Genomic DNA, 19,588 nt, shown 5'->3' on the forward strand with positions numbered 1-19,588 from the left:
CATCTTCTTCACCTGATCTCACTTCAACAAAATAGAGGGAAAAAAAGAAATTCAACGCAATATATTCGGGGAAAATTGAAATGTTGCAGGCATTGTTTGATTTAACTTGTTTATGGACAGTGTATGTGATGAATTGTATTTGTCGGGGTTTATATTGGACATACTGTTCTGTTTGCTGAACGATCAGTCTCACAGTTATGTTTATTCCTTATGTACAATTTTCTCGCGTATACATTTTTACTTCTAGAACTCTGATATTTAAAGTACCGGGTATTAAGAGCTCTCCTTTGACTATTGCCTTCTCTAAATTTGTTTATTGTCCTGTTTGATGCGGAAAATTGTTCAATGTTGTTTTTTATAATAAAGATAAGATATTGTGAGAGGCATTGGAGACGGCATTCAATGTATAAATTCAATCAAAAACAGACTTTAGTTTTTCTTCCAAACTCGTCGTTTTATTACTATTCCCAAATTTATTTCTATTGTACAGAATAATCGGACTTCCCTCTGTCATTTTCTACAAGATATGGCGGTATGGATACAAAATCGTTTAAAAAACTGGAGTCATTTGTTGTATCATTTGTCAAACTGATAATTGTTTCACATAAGGTGGGGGGTATCTTAAACAATAGAACGCACAGATATAGTAATCCCCCGCTAAAATGACAAGGTGACTCTCGAGTGACAGAAAAGAATTAACGATTGAAACAGCTAAATAGGGACGTGTAGGTGTTAAAAACCTTTTTTATTATTGGTTAAACGAAAGCAGCTAAAAGCATTTTTTCTGTGTTCTTATGTGACATTAGTGGGTCAGCGTTTGGCTGATAAAAAATAACATAATTATTGCCAACCACGTAAATGCCATTGTTCTTCATTGAACAGTCGAAACTTAAGGAGGTGGACTAAAATATTAAAGAGGCATATAACAAACACTTAATATTATTACTTATTATTATAAGATTTGATTATCGCAGCATGTGACGTGCCAACAATACAACTTAAGATACATTCAGTTACAATGTAAGATGAATTTCGTTTTGTTTTGTTTAATACAATTATAATAATTGTTACATGATAAATAATAAGAAAATTTAAAGGTTTTGCTATATTTATTTCACTGCATGATCAATACACGTAAATTTAAAACAATATTTCTCCTTTGCAAAACATGACTGTCATGGACATGTAACCATTGTTAAATCACGTTGTCTATCGATTTAAGATGTCCATAAACATTTCTTTAATATTTGTCTTTAATGACGTTTGTACAAATAGAATAAATTTTTTCGAGTTTCTCGTGTTATCGCTTGGTACCAAACATACAAAAATACAGTAAAAAACAATTCAACTGTTTACTTGCAATAGTTGATATTTACAATGACCGATAGAAAGGTAGCATAGTTAATTTGTAATCATCGTTTATCTGTCAAAACTTTAGGAGGATTGGTGTTGCAACTTCCGCTGCATATTAGGCACCACACTGAAAAACAGAAAATGCATTTAGACATTTTAACAAATCATAAATAAGTTTATTCTTAAACAAAAAAACAGACATTTATCAAACAAGGTGCAAACTATTATCTCATTTGAGTATATTTGATTAACCAGACGACATACAGTATCTTTTGTCAATGTGCCAAAATTATATCATGTCTGGGGCCTTTTTGTTCATTGACATGCTCTTAAAATATCGTTTTTGTTCTGTGTAATTTATTTCATCTTATCTTGTATAATAAATATATTTATTATACTTTGTTCACATGAGAGTGACCGATTTATAATTTGATTCATCATTTGTTTTCTTAATAAACCATCATGAGAAAATAATTCATTAATTATCAAGAGAAAATAATGATCCTATTCGAGTCTAAGTTTTTTGTGAACCAAATTCATTTTTTTTTTGTAAAATTAAACATTAATTGAATATGTCATATAAGTAACAAATTTAAGTAAACAAATGCAATGTAGACACAAAGACATTTACCACTCTCTTCCTCAAAAGCAATAGTCTCTCTTTTACTGCGCATTGTGTAGTCTTTCTCAACAAACACCGACTCGTAGTCTTTACAGAAGGCAGCTATCCGTTCTCCGTACATTACCACTTCTGACGGTTCTACAAACGTCTTTGACGTGCACTTGAATGTCTGCCTGATTTCATAGTCACCATTGTCCTGAATTTAAGCACAAGGTGTCTATACATTTCATACAAATAATTGATTGATAAAGTTAGATGTTAAAATTAACATTTGTGTAGCAAATAAAATTAAAATATTCAATTATATAACATGGTCCCATGTAAAAGGCAAGAATGGTCATTATGATTCCGATTATTTTAATGTTCGAGCTATTTATCACATACCAAACTTAGTATGCATACACAATATAGGTCAAATCGATTATATTTAGACAAGAACTGCATCTAAATTTCACAACTTACTCTTTCTGCTTGATAAAGAATATCTGTCAAATAGTCCATTGAATGTCTAGTTTTCTCTATGTAACAAACGCCCTTCTCAACAAGTTTAATGACACTGTATCCCTAAAATGTAATACTTTGTTTTAAAATCTCAAAATAAATACTTGCTTTAAATAGAAAGGTTGTTTTGTTTGCTGTTGTTTTTATTTCTAGAGAGAGTTATAGGAACAAAATAATGAGATGGGACTCTTCTGTTCATTAGAAATAAGGAATGGTACGACGTATATTGAAATATTCTCTAAGGAATTAAATCTAATTGATGAATAGTAATCATTTGGTATGTGAACATACCATATATAGTTGCTTATTGATGCAAATATGCAGTATTTAAATTAAAATGTAAATATACCACAGAAAAGTCATGGAACGCAATAGATGGTGTGACTTTCTTGGATGTTACTTTGGCGACGGTTGCTATGATCAGTTCTGCTTCCTCGTCAATCATCACATCCTCGTAGGCCCTTACAGCATCTCCAATATGTCCTACCACTCTTCGATACTGAATAAAGGATGTACATTAGCAGTTATTATTATTTCCATAGGTCACGTCTTTTATTATAATAGGTTAATTTCCGGATGATACAAAAGTCAATGTTGTATTTAAAAAAAAAGATATACTGGCATGCGAGCAGTTCCCGTACAAAAATCATAGTTACTTAAACATTATTTTTTATTACGATCACTCACCAAAATTTAAATGTTACACATCAATATTCGGCTCGTAACACAAATCATGGAAATTCCATCATGTTCTAAACATAGAATAACCCTTACTTATGAGGCCTCAAATGGGGTACCGAAATTATCCATTATTTTGTATGAAGAGAAGTAGTTCCCGTACATAAAATCTAACCCATTGTAATTATATAAGTTTATTATATCGGACCTATTTTTCATTTACAATTGTTGAACAGACCATTATCTAAGAGATAAATAGATGTAATTCAGGAAATAGAGCGTAGACTAAACGCGGGTATCTATTACCCGGTACCGTTACCCCAACGCATTCACATGCAATAGCATGCTTGTATGCATGATATTTTACGTATCAAAGCCATAAAATTATTTTATATAGTAATATTGGTCAAAATTCTGATAATTAAACAAGTTTTCATCACATTGCCTACTTATCTGTAAACAGGTGGTATTAGTGGAAAACCCTTTAACAAGCCTCACGTGTAAGTATTTTTGCGCATGCGCGCAAGGACGGAATCCCCCAGAGAAAACAAGGTCACGTTTTGACGACGCACAGGTGGAAGTGATTTAAAATGAGACTTTTTATACGTACTACCGAACTGACACTTAGATTTTGTCTTGTTTATGTATCTGCTTAATTTGAAATGAATTTTTGAAGAATGCAAGTAAAAATCAAGCGTTTAAATGAAAAATACGGGTACTGCTTCTGTACGGGAACTGCTCGCATGCCAGTATATATATAAATTATCAAATGTCAAAAATCATTAATTGAACAAAACGCCGCTTTCGATAAAAGTATTATGGAATATTGCCTTAATGTATCGTGTAGGGAATCAGCTTTGGACTATTAAACGTTTTTAGACATTCTTTTCGCAATTAATATGATGGTTAAATCGTGACTTAAATTCAAGCATTAATGGCACTTTTACTGGTAAGTCTTTGAGTTGCAAAAAATGGATAGTGATACAGATACCAAGAGCTAAACCGTTTCTGACATCAATAAATGCTTTCTTCAACAAAATAATCTTAATAACAACAGATTGGATGGTTATTTGAACATTGCAAAATATTTGGAAAATGAACTTACCTCTGGTACTGCTTCGGTCCTTAAGATAACACAGGCAAGAACAAAAATGATATACCTTGAGTTTTCCTGTGAATACACAAAACGGTTACTGTAACAAAATAGATTTGAAATGACAATGTGAATTTATCGGAAATAAGTTAAGCACACACGACATTTTGCCTCAATTTTGACATAACCACAACCAGAATGTTTAATTTCATTTGGGCAAACTTGTAAGAACCATCTGTAAAAAAAACCTGCAACAACTGGAACAAGCTCTGCACCACGAATGGCAAGCTTTTACTAAAAATCGCATTAGACGCCTTACTTGTAGTATGAGGAGAAGGGTTGAGGCTATTATCCGAGCATGTGACGGTTACAAACGTTATTAAAAATTTGACTACATAATGTAATTTTAGATTACGCAATCGTCAACATTTTCCAACAATAACCACGAGTAAATGTTTTGTAAACGTTCCAACACCATACTTATAAACATTAATATGTTTGGTAAAAAACATCACATTTCCTTATGCTGCAATCATTTCATTAAGCATAAACCTAACTTATAGATTTCTTGGTTTATAATCTTGGTATCGCTACTTATCAAATTACTTTTACTTAGCTCAATTAAGTCGTTATCTCATGACAGTGCTTTTAATCAAAACCAATTTTAAATTTCCGGGGTGTGCTTCACTTATTTCCAGGTGTATATATTTCTGTTAAATGTTCTTGTAAATATTATGAAATTCAAAACCTGACATGACGCGTATAAAACAAGACCTGTTTCTTATCGTCTGTGAATTTAATACATACGTAAAATGTAGTTTGAACTCATTATCTCCAATTAGGATAATGTGGATAATTTAAAAGTATTGCATTTACAAATTTAATAAAGTGATGTTTAATCATGATTTATTTTAAACAATTGAAGAAGAAAATAAAATTTAAAGAAACTCCACTTACCATTGCTTTTCTTGTTATTGCTTTATTCTAACAGCAGGAACTTGAATAATGGAGAAAAAAATATGATGCGATGTTATTTATAGGTTTTCCAAAACCATTCAGTATGATGTTATAGCTACAGTTTTTCAACATGTATTGTTTACAAAATTGCTAAAATATTAGGTTAGTAATTTAAAATACGTCAAGAGATTCCTATCATCCAAGTGTGAGTAAACAGTCCAACTGAAACCTTCAAATACCTTAGCTTTTACACCCTCCAAGATTGCAAGATTACACAAATTCTCGAAAGACAAATGTAAACGGGTCCAAAACAAAATCGTGATATAAAAAATAAATTGTTTTTTCAACGTTGCGCTTATGAAATTACCCGATGATTAGGACTTCTTCATAGAAGTGTCGTGTGACGAAAATGACCAAATTCAATGTAATTTACTCAATCCTTAGTACTCAAACTTTCCAATCAGTTTCACAAACTTAAATCACATACTTGATACTACTTTCCTTTCGAAAAATTTGAGAAATAGATGTATCAAAATCTTTTAGAGTTTTAGAGTTCGTTTTATAATGTAAAGACAAAATGATATCAGAATGGAAACAAAAATATTTTTATCTTATTTATCTTTAAATTATTATAACCATAATTGAAATTTTAGTTTTGGTTATTTTTGAATAATAATATGCTCTCATTTAATGATATAATTATGTGACTTTCGGGAAGTCTAGACAGTGACATAATTGTCACGTTGGAATTTAATATAGCATCAATGATTTTTGTGTCATAAAAAATATAAAAGAGTTTTTTCTACTTGTAGTCAGCACCACGAAGCAAATAATATTTTAGAAAGGCCTACTGCCCTTAACAAGAACATGTAACAACACAAAAAAGGTTAGAAAGTCACAATTTACAGGAAACCATAATTCTGATAATCCAGACAAAGAGTAACTAGACTAGGCTTAAATTTTGGACAAGGATGTTTGGATATTTTTTTACGTTTCAATAAAATAACATATGAAAACAGAACAATACGGTTGAACGTAACGGCTATCTCTTTATCAAAAGGAAAAAAAAAACAACTTTAAGTTAGTCAGTTTAAAACGGGTTCGTTTGAATACCTTAAATTGTTAAATAGGGTGAACACATTTTTTTCTCTTCTAATGAATGCAAATTACAAAATGAAATGGGTGTTTGAAAGAAAATTGTAAAAGAAATTAAAATTAATATGGAGATATAAATGCCACAATATCACTTGCTGTTTACCAATACAGCATAATTTATTTTCTTTATGAATTATTTAGAACCCGTTTGTTTTCTTGCTGCAAGCAGCTTATCAATTTATATTGAAAAGCAAAAGAAAAACATTTTTAGGAAAGTGACTAGCGAAAAAAAAAATTCGGTTGTTTACTTGTATATGTGTGATAAATTGTTCTTTGAATTGTAAAAATAAAGATTACCTTTGGTTCAGCCTTTGTTGTGGAAAGAAAAGCAAACACAGCTACGATTGTTATCTTCTTCTGAAAATCAATAAGAATGAAACTTAATAATCGATTGTTTATCCTTATTTACTTAGTTATACTGCTTATAATTTAAAATACATTTATGTACATATCATTTGATTGATTAATCTATCATGATTCTAGATAGCATTTTCTTCTATTTTTTCAATTAATTGTTACAACAAAGGTAGAAAACTTTTGATTACTGCAGGATAATATTAAAACAGCACGCCTCCATAAGAACAAAAAATCTCTCATTGTGCTAATTCTTCAAAGCTCACTTTATATACATACAAACGCTTTAAAAACGTTCATTTTAACGTTTTGCTTCAAAAACAGACAGAGCGATTTTTCACAATCGGGTTACATTTTATCATATGAAGTGATTCTTTCATCCAGGTTACCTTGTGATGGCAAAGGACACTATCTGGATCAATGATCCGGAACGCAAGTCATTTTGATGTTTGCAGACCTCTCTTTCACACGTACATATGTTAAAAACATAATTTACTTTTTTATTTATACCGGTTTCCACGTTAGAAACACAGTAGATTGCAAAGAAATGCAGGTTTTATGGACTTTTTTGTCAAATTTCTTTCTTGAACTATAAGGTCTAGTAGTGTGTTGGTTTATGTTATCAGTAATTATCAGTTTTAAGAATGATCTTTGTTAATTAAGAAGTTGAAATCTAATATATGAATTTTGATAATGACAATGACAATGAGTTTATTAGTAATATAAGGCCTTCAGCCCAAAATACATTCAGAATTTTAATTTAACAAAGAGTGAGATATAAATATATATAATATACATAGTTATGAGTATATTTACAATGAATTAGTTTAATGGTAATTGAATATTTAAGTTGAAATAAAGGTAATATTAATTAAATATATAATGTACAAATGCCAATATGATTAATATCAGTGTTGAAGAGGTAACTATTAATTTATATATAATATTTAAACATAAAGGTAATTGGTTACATAGAGAAACGGTCGTTTCAACAAATTCATGGCACATAAATAAATTAAAAACATTACAATACATGTATATATGTTTAAATGTGTTCAGTTAATTGAAGTTTTCTTAAACTATTTGCTTCATAGATAAATTTTGCCAGTTTTCTAATATTGTCTTTCGCTGTATCTGACATTATAGTATTAAAGCGTTCATTACTGTTTAGAATCACATTCCAATTACAAAAAATTAAGTGTTTGTGTCTAAGGTCGTTGTACAGCTGACAGTCAATCAAAAAATGCACTTCATTTTCCACAACATACGCATTACGTTTAACACAAAATGAACAAAATCTAAATTCTCTCTCAATATTTAAGTGCCTTCCTGTTTCAGTTTTCAAGTCATGGCCACTGCATCTAAAATTTGCTAATGCGCGTTTATATTTATAAGGCATACTCAGTGACAAATAACATTCGTCAGTAATAGATGTTTTATAAATTCTGTAACTAATTGCTTTAGGCGATGAATTAATGTCAGACATTATCTCTTGTCTACAGCAGTCTGAGACTCGTGTCCTAAATACTTGCATGAATGTATCAACATTTCCGACTCCGTTCGCTGTCCATGCGTAACCAAGGCCTAATTGAAATAACATGCGTTTAACATGAGTTGCCCATGTGATTCGTCCTTGTTCATCTAAGTTTCTAAGCATAATATAGCATTGTCTTGGTAACCGATATTGTGGCATTTCCGTTAATTTCAGCCAGTACTTAACACATTTAGACATATATGTTACACTAATTGGAAGGCGTCCGCATTCAGTAAGGGCGAAGAAACTTGCAATTAACGTTTTGATTTAAACATGCTATCCTTTTGCAAAATGATATATGCACATTTTCGATCTGTCGAGATGTGTTATATCCCCAAATCTCTGATGAGTAAGTCAAAATGGGTTTTACCATAGCATCGAATAGTTTGAAAGCATCATTAACACTAAAATAACCAAAATGTTTCTGATAAGCATAAATAACATTAACAGCCTTGGTCGCCTGTATGGCTAGTACATATTTCGTTTTAGTCCATGAGAGTTTCGGGGTAAAGTATGCTCCTAGGTATTTGTAACAATTGACAACTTCTATTTCATTTTCATTATACATCAATTGCTCATATTGTCTTAGTGGACCGCCATTTCTGAAAACGATTATCTTAGATTTATCAAGGTTTATACACATCCCAGTTTCAGCACAATAATTACTTATTTCATTTATTTGTCTTTGGAGATTTATAGCCGTGTGTGCAATACTGGAGACATCATCAGCAAATAATAAACAATACATCTCTCCTGTATGTTGTGAGATAGTGATTCCATTTTGACATTTATTATTTAAGTATTTCACAAGGTCATTTATGTATAGGTTAAAAATGATTGATGACGTCACACAACCTTGTTTTGTTCCTTTGGCGCACTGAAAGAAATCAGTCAGCCCGTTCATCGTAGGTCCTGATACTTTTACACATGACCGAAGTTGAGAATAAATATTTCGGAATAACGTTAGAAATCTGCCTTCAGGGGATATTCCCTTCCTTTCTAAACTTTCCCATATTTTGAAATGTACACAATTGTCAAAGGCCTTAAGAAAGTCAACGTAAAACACATATAATCGTCCTCTTGATTTACTAATATATTTTTGTACTATAGATTGAAGATTAAAAATGTTATCAATAGTTGAATAATTACTCCTAAAACCAGCTTGGCATTCATCTATAATGTTATTCAATTCTGCCCACTTGGTCAAACGATTTGCGAGGATTTTCATAAAAATTTTACTCAAGCTATTTCCTACAGAAATTGCCCTGTAATTATTCGGATCGGATTTATTTCCTTTCTTGTGTACTGGGGTAACAATGCTTTCTGCCCAGGTAGGTGGGAAATGTCCCGTATGTAGTATATTGTTGAATAATTTATTCAAGTATGGTATTGTTAAATATATAGTACCTTTGAACATTCTATGCATATTCCATCCACTCCTGTAGCGCAATTATTTTTCAAGGAATTAACACTTATCATGATTTCGTCGTCTGTGACGTCACAATCAAGATCTGTGTCATCTATTCTATCATAAAGACTATTGAATATATCTTGATTATTTAAAACTTGATTGTTTTCAGAAAATAGCTCGCTTAAGTAGGAAATGTTATGTTGTGTTCGTCTAAATTTACGCAAACTGCTATATTTCAGTTGTTTCATCTTTGCACATTCCGAGTCCCACCAACGCGGTTGTTCATGATGTGCCTCCAGACTTCTGTTTTTACCTTTATATACTTTTAAAAGCATGTTTTTACCGGCGATTTTAAATAGGTCTATAAAAGTTGTACATGTGTTGTAGATATTTTCCTCTTGAATAATATCATTATAAAAGGTTTCAAATAATGGTGTGAATTTTTGTATAAATGTATCTCTGAGCGACTCTTTCCATTTATACGTTTGATGTTCATAAAGGTTCGGAAATGAGTGAAATTCCGTTGAATTCACGTTTACAGTATCAAGTAGAATTTCACAGGTAACCGGAAAATGATCTGATAAATCAAAGTCTTCAACACTAAAGTCTTGTATACGATCAAATATGTCGGTCGACGCAATAAAATAGTCAACAACACTCAATCCTCCATTTGCTGTACATGTAAAGTTCCCGGTTGTATCTCTAAATAGACGTCCATTAAGAATATGAATCCCTAATGTACAACACATTTCAATAAGCGATATACCGTAACGGTTGCTTTTTTCATCGCGATTTTTTCTGTTCATATCAAATATGTCACCGGGATAATCTGTGCATGAGTTAAATACGTGATCAATGTCGTCATCTATTATGATATCTTCTAGGTTTCCGGTTCGAGCATTTAAGTCCCCAGCTACAATGAGGGACACATCACCAAGGTTTGAGATAATACATGTCAGTTTTTGAGAAAGGATATCTATACCGTTTTCCGACGTGTCTTGGTAAAGAGGTGAATTCTCCGGTGCAACGTAGCAGAAAAATAACACAATACTCTTTTCTAATTTTGCAATATGCTTATCAATATAAAGGACAATACATTCTTTGAATTCCGGGTATATACGTTTAACAATGGCATTATTACATAATTCATTCCTTATAAAGACTGATACTCCACCTGAGCCTCGATAACATTTTGATGTTCTTGGGCAATCATAATTTGTGAAGCCAGGTAATAAATTATCATAGTTATCATGCGTTGTTTGCCAAGTTTCACAAATGCAGACGACATCATATTTATTGCAAAATGTAATAAATTCGTTGTGTTTGTTGTATTTACGTAATCCTTGAATATTTAATGAACACAATTTTAAACTGTCATATTTACACGATTTTGGGCTTTGGCCGAATTCCTATTTTTTAACAGAAACGGGACACTTTTTGTCTTTGCAATATGTGTAAATTTCATTATCAACAATCAGTTTATCATACTTAAAATATGCTGATTTGCCAGAGTCCAGACATTCTTTAAAAAATGGATATAATTCGGATCTTGCTAATGATATTCTATGGGGAAGGTCTTCTGATATACGAAACGGCAAGTCAGTTGACTTTCTTTTTGAGCGAAAAGCTGTGACAATGGCTTTTCGGTCAGCATAGTGTGCGAATCTAGCAAAAACCATTCTACTTCCTGATTTACGATATAGGTCATCAAATTTTATATCTGAATCATCTACGCCATGACTGTCTTTGATAAGAATATAGAAAGAACGTTATGTGTTTTCCGAAGTTTTGAAATAAGGAGCCTACAATTACAAGTAAAACTATTTACAAACTATGAATATCAAACTAAAGTTATCAACTATTTACGTACCATGCTTGTGTTTCGTCGGTTTTATTCTGAATTGCTTTCGATTCTTCGATGAATGTGATGACACAGCAACAAGGCAAATATAAAAACAGAGCGCGCTTCCACTGTATTTATACGATACCGTTTAATCACATGCACATGCTGGTTTGTTTCGCGTGTGTAACGCGTGTCCAAGTGACCTTCAATGCAGATTCACTGCGCAAAAAATGTATCATCAAAGTACAAATGTACTTCCTTTAGGGGGCAAAGTATGTATGTCAAGAGTGCAATAGCAAAAACTAGTACTGCAGTACTTGTATGATTTTGAAAATAACAGTAAATAGACACTTGAATGACGCGATATATGAAACTGTTTTAATATATATTTTATAATATTTGAATAAATTCATTTGATGATCAATAAAGTCAGAAGGGAGAAAATATACTTCTGAAACTTAAAGGTTCTCCAAGAAGTAGACAAAACAGAGACACCCTATATATAGGTATATGTTCAGTGTTCTATAGAAACGTTTGACGAAAAATATCATTATTTCAAATGTTTTATATGTAAATTATGTATCGGCAATTGAAGACTTGAAGAGACTTAAGTTTACATGTCAGTTGAGCAAATTAGTTACGATTTCATGGTAAATGACTATACAAATAATTTTATGGAAAGAATTTTCAAAAAGTTTGGACAGCGTATTGTATTTGATGCTTTTGCTACAAGCAGACGTATTGTAGTCCCTTACACAAAAACAATCCCCAAATAGAGTTGTCGTTCGTCCTCTTCAAAAGGATCGATAACAAGAATTTTGTTAAAACGAACAAAACATGTATTTGAACGTAGTAGATTTTAAGGAATACAATCATATTGACGAAGGGACATAATATTTACATTGTCATAACATGTGTTGTTGTGTACAAATAATAAGTTTAATAAGTTTAATTATTATAATTGGAATTATTGTATTGCCAACTTTCGAAGATAGTAATCGCCGCAAAAATGTTAACAAAATGCATAACTAACATTTTCTTAAAAGTAATATTAATATATTACAATACTATTTTACTTACGCCGATAAACGGCCCGTCACAACATCACTTTCTGGTCAACGTTTTTCAGGTTGACACATCTGGCGTGTGATTAACGTGACACTGTGTCGAACGCATAACTAGCGTGCGTCTTACTATTTGACAACGCCAGAAGAGTATTCCCTTTATATAATCCTGATTTACTCTAACACTTTGGTCGTCTTCGTCGGGATCTTCTTCTCTGCGTGTGAATTCCCTCGATGTGTTCCGCTGTGTTTAAGTACAGTACATCTACTTGATACTTGGCTATAGCAAGCATATATAGCAAACTAAATCTTTCAGTATTTTCCATAGTAGGTGTTCTTTATGGGAGCCCAAAATCAAATGATTCTTGTTTTTAAATATGCATGGACGTTAGGAAAACGGTCAAATGACGCTCATTGAACGCAAAAAGGACGTTCGTTGCACTTAAGTCACACGCTTTGTGCGCTTGAGGACCTTGCAGCTGTCAGTGAGTCGTTCACTGCAAAGAAACGATTAGTAACAATCAAATTTTTTTTATTGTTTTTAATATGTATATGGCGCATATTTGAATACATATTTTATGTCTGTTGAGAAATCAGTCTCACGTTTTATTATATAAATTTTCGTTTCATTCTAGATCTCGGATATTATTAAGTAACAGATATGAAAAGCTATACTTTGACTATTACCTTCTCTTAATTTATTTTATTTATTGCCCTGCTTTATGCGGAAACTTGTTCCAAGGTTTCTATCATTAAGATAAGATACATGTTACATCGTTGTACATCGTTGTCAGAGACATAAGAGACGGCCTTTAATGTATAAATCAAATCAAACACAGACTAATAAATATTATTATTTTTAATTTTTTCTTCATACTACTATTTCTAAATTCATTTCTATTGTCTAGATTTGTCGGACATTCATACAGTAATTGATTCGTTAATTACCTAGTACGAATTATGGGAGTTTGTTTGATTTATACGGGCTAGACGATAGCAGTATTCATATTTCATTGACTAACTTCGATCATTTTTTACCAAATATGGCCATAGGGATACAAAGTCGTTTAAATCTGGAATCATTTGCTGAATCATTAGTCAACATTATGAAAAAAAAAATGAAAAAAATAAGTGTAGGCAATTTCATAATTAGATTGGCACCTTAAATAATAAAACAAACAGATATAAAAGTAGCCCTTACTAAATTGACAAGATGACTAGCAATAGATACTTAGACGTAAAAGAAAGGAATAAACAAATGAAACAGCTAAAGAGGGGCGTGTGTTTAAAAGTTTTTTTATTAGCGTCTTATTAACTTTTCTATCACTTGTTACAATTTTTGTTGCCCTACTTTCTGTAGGCACTGATAGTGTTTATCGAGATAAATGAATGGTTAAACAAAAGCAACTTAAAGCATCTTTGTGTTCTTATATGACATTAGTGGGACATTGTTAGGCAGATTAAAAACATATTGCCAACCACGTAAATGACATTGTTTAATGTAAAACAGTCGAAACTAATGGAGGTGAACTAATATATTAAAGACGGACATACTAGTAAACTCTTAATATTATTACTTATTATAATATGATTTAATTATTGCAGCATGTGTCGTGGCAACAATACAGCTGAATATACTTTCTGTTACCATGTAAGATGAATTTCGTTATGTTCTGTTTTAATACAATTATAATACTTGTAACATGATAAATAACAAAACAACTTTTAAGGTTTCGCTTTATTTATTTCACTGCAAGATCGATACACGTCAATTTATAGAGGATATTCAAGTTTTTTCTATAAATACATGATTTATTTTCATCAAGTGGTATGAAAATAAATATTTCATGAGTGGCGGTAGCCACGAGTGAAATATGGTAATTTTCATGCCACAAGATGAAAATAAATCATGTATTTATAGAAAAAACTTGAATTTTCTGTTTATTATATACATTTTCTCTTTTTTTGCGATAAAATTTGAAAGACTTTCCCTTAAATTTTGTGTACTGGCAGAATTTAAAAGAAAGTAGTCCGGCAAGACACCAGTGAAAATACGGAAAATATGTTTCACTGCAGTGAAAAATAAATTTTTACAGTGGAAATAATGGAAATAAAAATACGCAATTTATTTCATCAATATTTCTCAATATTTCATTTATAAGTATATAATAAAACACAATATTTCTTCTTTGGACCAAAACATAACTGTCATGGACAAGTTACCATAGGTCTGTCTATTGGAGATGTGCACACACATTTCTTATATATTTGTCTTCAATGACTTTTCAACAAACATATTTAACAATTTCGAGTTTGTTGTGTTATTGCTTGGTAACAAGCTGACAAAAATGCATGTAAAAAACACTATTTAGCTATTTAATTACGATAAAATATTGCATGATATTGATAATGAAGATAGAAAGGTAACATTGTTATTTTTTCTAATTATTGATTATCTGTCGGCTGTCGGTGTATGTTTATTTCAAAGTTTTTTCAGGAGGAGGATTGTCGTTGCAACTTCCTTTGCAAATGAAGCACCACACTAAAAAGCAATTATACAATATATTAAGACATTTGCAAAAATCATAAATAAATTCATCCATAACAAAATAAGAGATATTAAACGACGCCAGGTACAAAAGGAGTATATTTGATAACAATGACAAAATAAATTATCTTTCTTCCATATGCGAAAATTATATCAATATTCATGTATGAAATGTCTGTATATATATTTCAGGATCTTCTTTTAAATTTCTTGAAACATAATATATTGATTAAATTTAAAAGCACGTATCATTTTAGATCATAAGATATATGGATTGGAAAACATTCTTTTACAATAACATGCTCTGAAAGATAACTTTTACGTTCTGTGGAATTTATTTTGCCTTATTACGCGCGGTCTTTCGATGCATAATAAATATAAATGTACATGTTCTTTTTTCTCATGAGAGTGACCGGTTTATAGTTTGCTTTATCATTTTCTCTCTTTATTAAGTATCAAGAGAAAAGTAATAAGCTGTTTTAAGTGAACCAAAGTCATGTCCTAACTTTAAACATTAATTGAATTTGTCATATAAGTGACAAATCTAAGTAAACAAATACAATGTAGACAAAAAGATACATACAACTCTGTTCTTCAAACGCTTGGGTTGCTCTCTTACTACGCATTGTGTAGTCTTTCTCAACAAACACCGACTCGTAATCTTTACAGAAGGCAGCTATCCGTTCTCCGTACATTTCCACCTCTGACGGTTCTACAAACGTCTTTGACGTGCACTTGAATGTCTGCCTGATTTCATAGTCACCATTGTCCTGAATTAAAGCACAAGGTGTTGATACAAAAACATTTCATACAAATAATTGATTGATAAAGTTAGAAGTTGAAATTACTATTTGTTTAGCAAATAAATCTACAATATTCATTTGGATAACCTGGCCCGATATAAAAGGCAAGTATGGTCATCATTGTTCCGATCATGTTTTGATGTTCGAAAAATTTTACCTCATAACAAACTTATTTATGCATTTACAATCAAAGTCAACTTGATTATATTCAGACAAAGACTGCAACTTACTCTTTCTGCTTGGTAAAGAATATCCTTCAAGTATTCCATTGAATGCCTAGTTTTCTCTATGTAACAAACGCCTTTCTCAACAAGTTTAATGACACTGTATCCCTAAAATGTAATACTTTGTTTTAAATCTCAAAATAAATACTTGATTTAAATAGAAAGGTTGTTTTGTTTGCTGTTGTTTTTATTTCTAGAGAGAGTTATAGGAACAAAATAATGAGATGGGACTCTTCTGTTCATTAGAAATAACGAATGGTACGACATATTTTGAATAAATATTCTCTAAGGAATTTAATCTAATAGATTATGAAGTAATTTTTTGGTATGTGAACATACCATATATAGTTGCTTATTGAAGCAAATATGCAACATTTAAATTAACATGTAAACATACCACAGAAAAGTCATGGAACGCAATAGATGGCGTGACTTTCTTGGATGTAACCTTGGCGACGGTTGCTATTATAAGTTCGTCTTCCTCGTCAATCATCACATCCTCGTAGGCCCTTATAGCATCTCCAAAGTGTCCTACCACTCTTCGATACTGAAAGAAGTATAAATATTAGCAGCTATTATCGTTTCCATAAGTCACGTCTTTTATTTTAAGAGGTTGATTTCCGGATGATACAAAAGTACCTTTTAAAAAAAAAAACGCCGCTTTTGATTAATACATTATCATGAAATATTGCCTTAATTCATCTTGTAGTTAATCAGCTTTGGACTATTCAATATCTAAAGAATTTCTCTTTGCAGTATAAATGCATTGTGAAATCATGAATTTAAATGTAAACATGGATGCCACTTTACTGATAAGTTTCAGTGTTGTATAAATTTGATTCTGATAAAGATACCAATGCCTAAACCGTTTCTAACATCATTAAAGTTGTTCTGAAACAAAAAAAATCCTGTTAAGAACAGATTAGATGATTATCTGAACATTACAAAATATTTGGAAAATGAACTCACCTCTGGTACTGCTTCGATCCTTAAGATAACACAGACAAGAACAAAAATGATATATCTTGAGTTTTCCTGTGAATATAACAAAGAATTACTTAACAAAATAAATTTGAAATGACAATGTGAATTTTTTTGCAACTATACGCCTGGAAATAAGTAAACCCCCCGGCATTTTGCATCAATTTTGACATGACGACAACTGAATTTTTAAATTTTATTTGGGCAATGGTACGAACCACCTGTAGTCAACTTGCAACGACTGGAACAAGCTCTGCACCAAGAATGGTAAAATTTACCTCATAATCGCATTAGACGCATTACTGGTAGTATGACGGTTACACACGTTATTTACAATTTGGCTACATAATGTCATTAAAGATTACATCGTCGTCATCATCGTCAACATTTACCCCCCAAAAAAACGTTCAGTACATGTTTTGTAAACGTTCCACCACCATACTTATAAACACTTACATTTCTGGTAAAATAACACAACATATTTGCTTATGATTCAATAATTTGGTTATGAATAAACTTAACTAATAAATGTCCTGGTTTATAACTTTGGTATCACTACTTATCAAATTACTATTTCTTAGCTCAATTAAGTCGCCATCTCCTGATAGTGCTGTCAATCAAAACCAATTTTAAATTTCCGGGGTGTGCTTAACTTATTTCCAGGTGTATATATTTATGTTAAATGTTCTTGTAAATATCATGAAGTTCGAAACTTGACATGATGCTTATAAAATAAGACTTAATTATTTCATATTGTCTGTGAATTTAATACATATGTAAAATGAAGTTTGAACTCATTTATCTACAATTAGGATGATTTATTTGTTAGTAATTAACATCATATAGTAATTCATTCATAATCAATGAGCACCTTTAGTGTCAATTTAAACTCTTGTGACCCTTTATCAAGTGATTTCTTTTGCAAATACAAGAACGATATTTATGTTACTATTAAACTCACAAAACAAATCTTGTGTAAACTGTGTACATCTTTTGTTTTCTTTTCAAACCATCGCATATAATGTGGATAATTTAAAAGTATTGCATACAGTTATGTTTAAATAAATCATGATTTATTTTAAACAATTAAGACTAAAATAAAATTTGTAGAAATTCCACTTACCATTGCTTGTCTTGTAATTGCTTTATTCTAACAGCAGGAACTTGAATAATGAAGAAAAAATATGATGCGATGTTATTTATAGGTTTTCCAAAACCATTCAGTATGTTGTTATAATGTTATGATCTATGCCCATATAATCAGCTACAGTTTTTCTACAGGTGTTGTTTACAAAATTGCTAACATATTTGGTTAGTAATTTAATATAGGTCAAGAGATTCCTATCATCCAAGTGTGAGTAAACAGTCCAACTGAAATCCTGAAATACCTTTGCTTTAACACCCTCCCAGATTGCAAGAAAAACAAATGTAAACAGATCCAAAACAAAAATCGTATAATAAACAATAAAATGTTTTGTCAAATTTGTGGTTATGATATTACCCCATGATTATGTCTTTTTCATAGAAGTGTCGAGTGACCAGAATAACCAAATTCATTGTAATGTACCTAAGCCTTAGTACTCAAACTTTCCAATCAGTTTCCCAACCTTTAATCACATACTTTATGCTACTTTCCTTTCGAATAATTTGAGAAATAGATATATCAAAAACGTTTAGAATTTTAGACTTCGTATTATAATGTAAAGACAAAATGATTTCAGAATTTTATTTCATTTATTTTCTACTTATTATTACTATAATTGAAATTTTAGTTTTGGTTATTTGTTGATAATGTGTTTTCTTTTTTATATGCTCTCATTATATGATATAATTATGCAACTTCAGGGAAGTGACATATTTGTCACGTTACAATTTAATAACCTATTAAATATAGCACCAATGCCTTTTGTGTCATAAAAATAATAAATTTATTATGAAATAGTATCTTCTAATTGTACGAGGTCAGCACCACGAAGCAAATAATATTTTTCATAGGCCTACTGCCCTTAACAAGTTCTCGTAACAATAGAAAAAAGGTTAGAAAAATCACAATTCTGTAACTTGTACTGTTCATTCTTCCGCCATTTACAGGAAACCAAGATTCTGATAATCCAGATATAGGGTAACTAGACTTTAATTTTGGACAAGGATGTTTGTATATTTGTTTACGTTTCAATAAAATAACATATGAATACAGAACAATACGGTTGAACGTAAACGGCTATCTCTTTATCAAAAGGAAAAAAAAAACACTTTAAGTCAGTCAGTTTAAAACGGGTTCGTTTGAATACTTTAAATTGTTAAATGGGATAAACACATTTTTCTCTCCTAATGATTAGTTTACTGTGAATGTTTTGCCTATATTATATTTCACGCTGTTATAATGAAAATAGCAGAAATAGACAAGAACATCTTTAATCTAATCCATTCATCTAATATGTGTATTGATATATTCACTTCTTTGTTT

The 19,588-nt window shown here is 31.0% G+C and overlaps 2 protein-coding genes across 3 annotated transcripts; both read right to left on the reverse strand.

The window, feature by feature from the left end:
- Window positions 1–1,090: 1,090 nt before the first annotated feature.
- Window positions 1,091–11,754, reverse strand: LOC132751350 (uncharacterized). 2 transcript variants are annotated; one of them, XM_060741512.1, is made up of 8 exons: window positions 11,529–11,754; window positions 6,657–6,716; window positions 5,205–5,244; window positions 4,260–4,325; window positions 2,826–2,975; window positions 2,438–2,539; window positions 1,985–2,171; window positions 1,091–1,480 (listed from the first exon to the last, which is right to left on the reverse strand). In XM_060741512.1, exons 3-8 carry the CDS (start codon window positions 5,205–5,207, stop codon window positions 1,413–1,415), a joined length of 576 nt encoding a protein of 191 aa, XP_060597495.1. In that variant the 5' UTR covers window positions 5,208–5,244; window positions 6,657–6,716; window positions 11,529–11,754; the 3' UTR covers window positions 1,091–1,412. The 2 variants fall into 2 exon arrangements, with proteins under 2 accessions (XP_060597495.1, XP_060597496.1); XM_060741513.1 differs by lacking the exons at window positions 6,657–6,716; window positions 11,529–11,754 and having other exon boundaries at window positions 5,205–5,763.
- Window positions 11,755–14,511: 2,757 nt separating this feature from the next.
- On the reverse strand, window positions 14,512–18,284 carry LOC132751354 (uncharacterized). The gene is made up of 6 exons (XM_060741517.1): window positions 18,245–18,284; window positions 17,110–17,175; window positions 16,538–16,687; window positions 16,147–16,248; window positions 15,697–15,883; window positions 14,512–15,107 (listed from the first exon to the last, which is right to left on the reverse strand). The coding sequence occupies exons 1-6, from the start codon at window positions 18,245–18,247 to the stop codon at window positions 15,043–15,045; spliced, it is 573 nt and encodes a 190-aa protein (XP_060597500.1). The 5' UTR covers window positions 18,248–18,284; the 3' UTR covers window positions 14,512–15,042.
- Window positions 18,285–19,588: the final 1,304 nt, after the last annotated feature.

This window comes from Ruditapes philippinarum, unplaced genomic scaffold (genome assembly GCF_026571515.1).
Source record: "Ruditapes philippinarum isolate M1 unplaced genomic scaffold, ASM2657151v2 ctg468_1_1_1_1, whole genome shotgun sequence".
Taxonomy (NCBI): Eukaryota; Metazoa; Mollusca; class Bivalvia; order Venerida; family Veneridae; genus Ruditapes; species Ruditapes philippinarum.

Excerpts from the sequence above, each read along its gene's own strand:
- LOC132751350 (XM_060741512.1), bottom strand. Across the intron at positions 2,976-4,259 it reads GGACCGAAGCAGTACCAGAG|TATCGAAGAGTGGTAGGACA; the intron begins GTAAGTTCATTT and ends TCCTTTATTCAG. Across the intron at positions 1,481-1,984 it reads TGCTTTTGAGGAAGAGAGTG|TGTGGTGCCTAATATGCAGC; the intron begins GTAAATGTCTTT and ends TCTGTTTTTCAG.
- LOC132751354 (XM_060741517.1), bottom strand. Across the intron at positions 16,688-17,109 it reads GGATCGAAGCAGTACCAGAG|TATCGAAGAGTGGTAGGACA; the intron begins GTGAGTTCATTT and ends TACTTCTTTCAG. Across the intron at positions 15,884-16,146 it reads TTCTTTACCAAGCAGAAAGA|GACAATGGTGACTATGAAAT; the intron begins GTAAGTTGCAGT and ends GCTTTAATTCAG.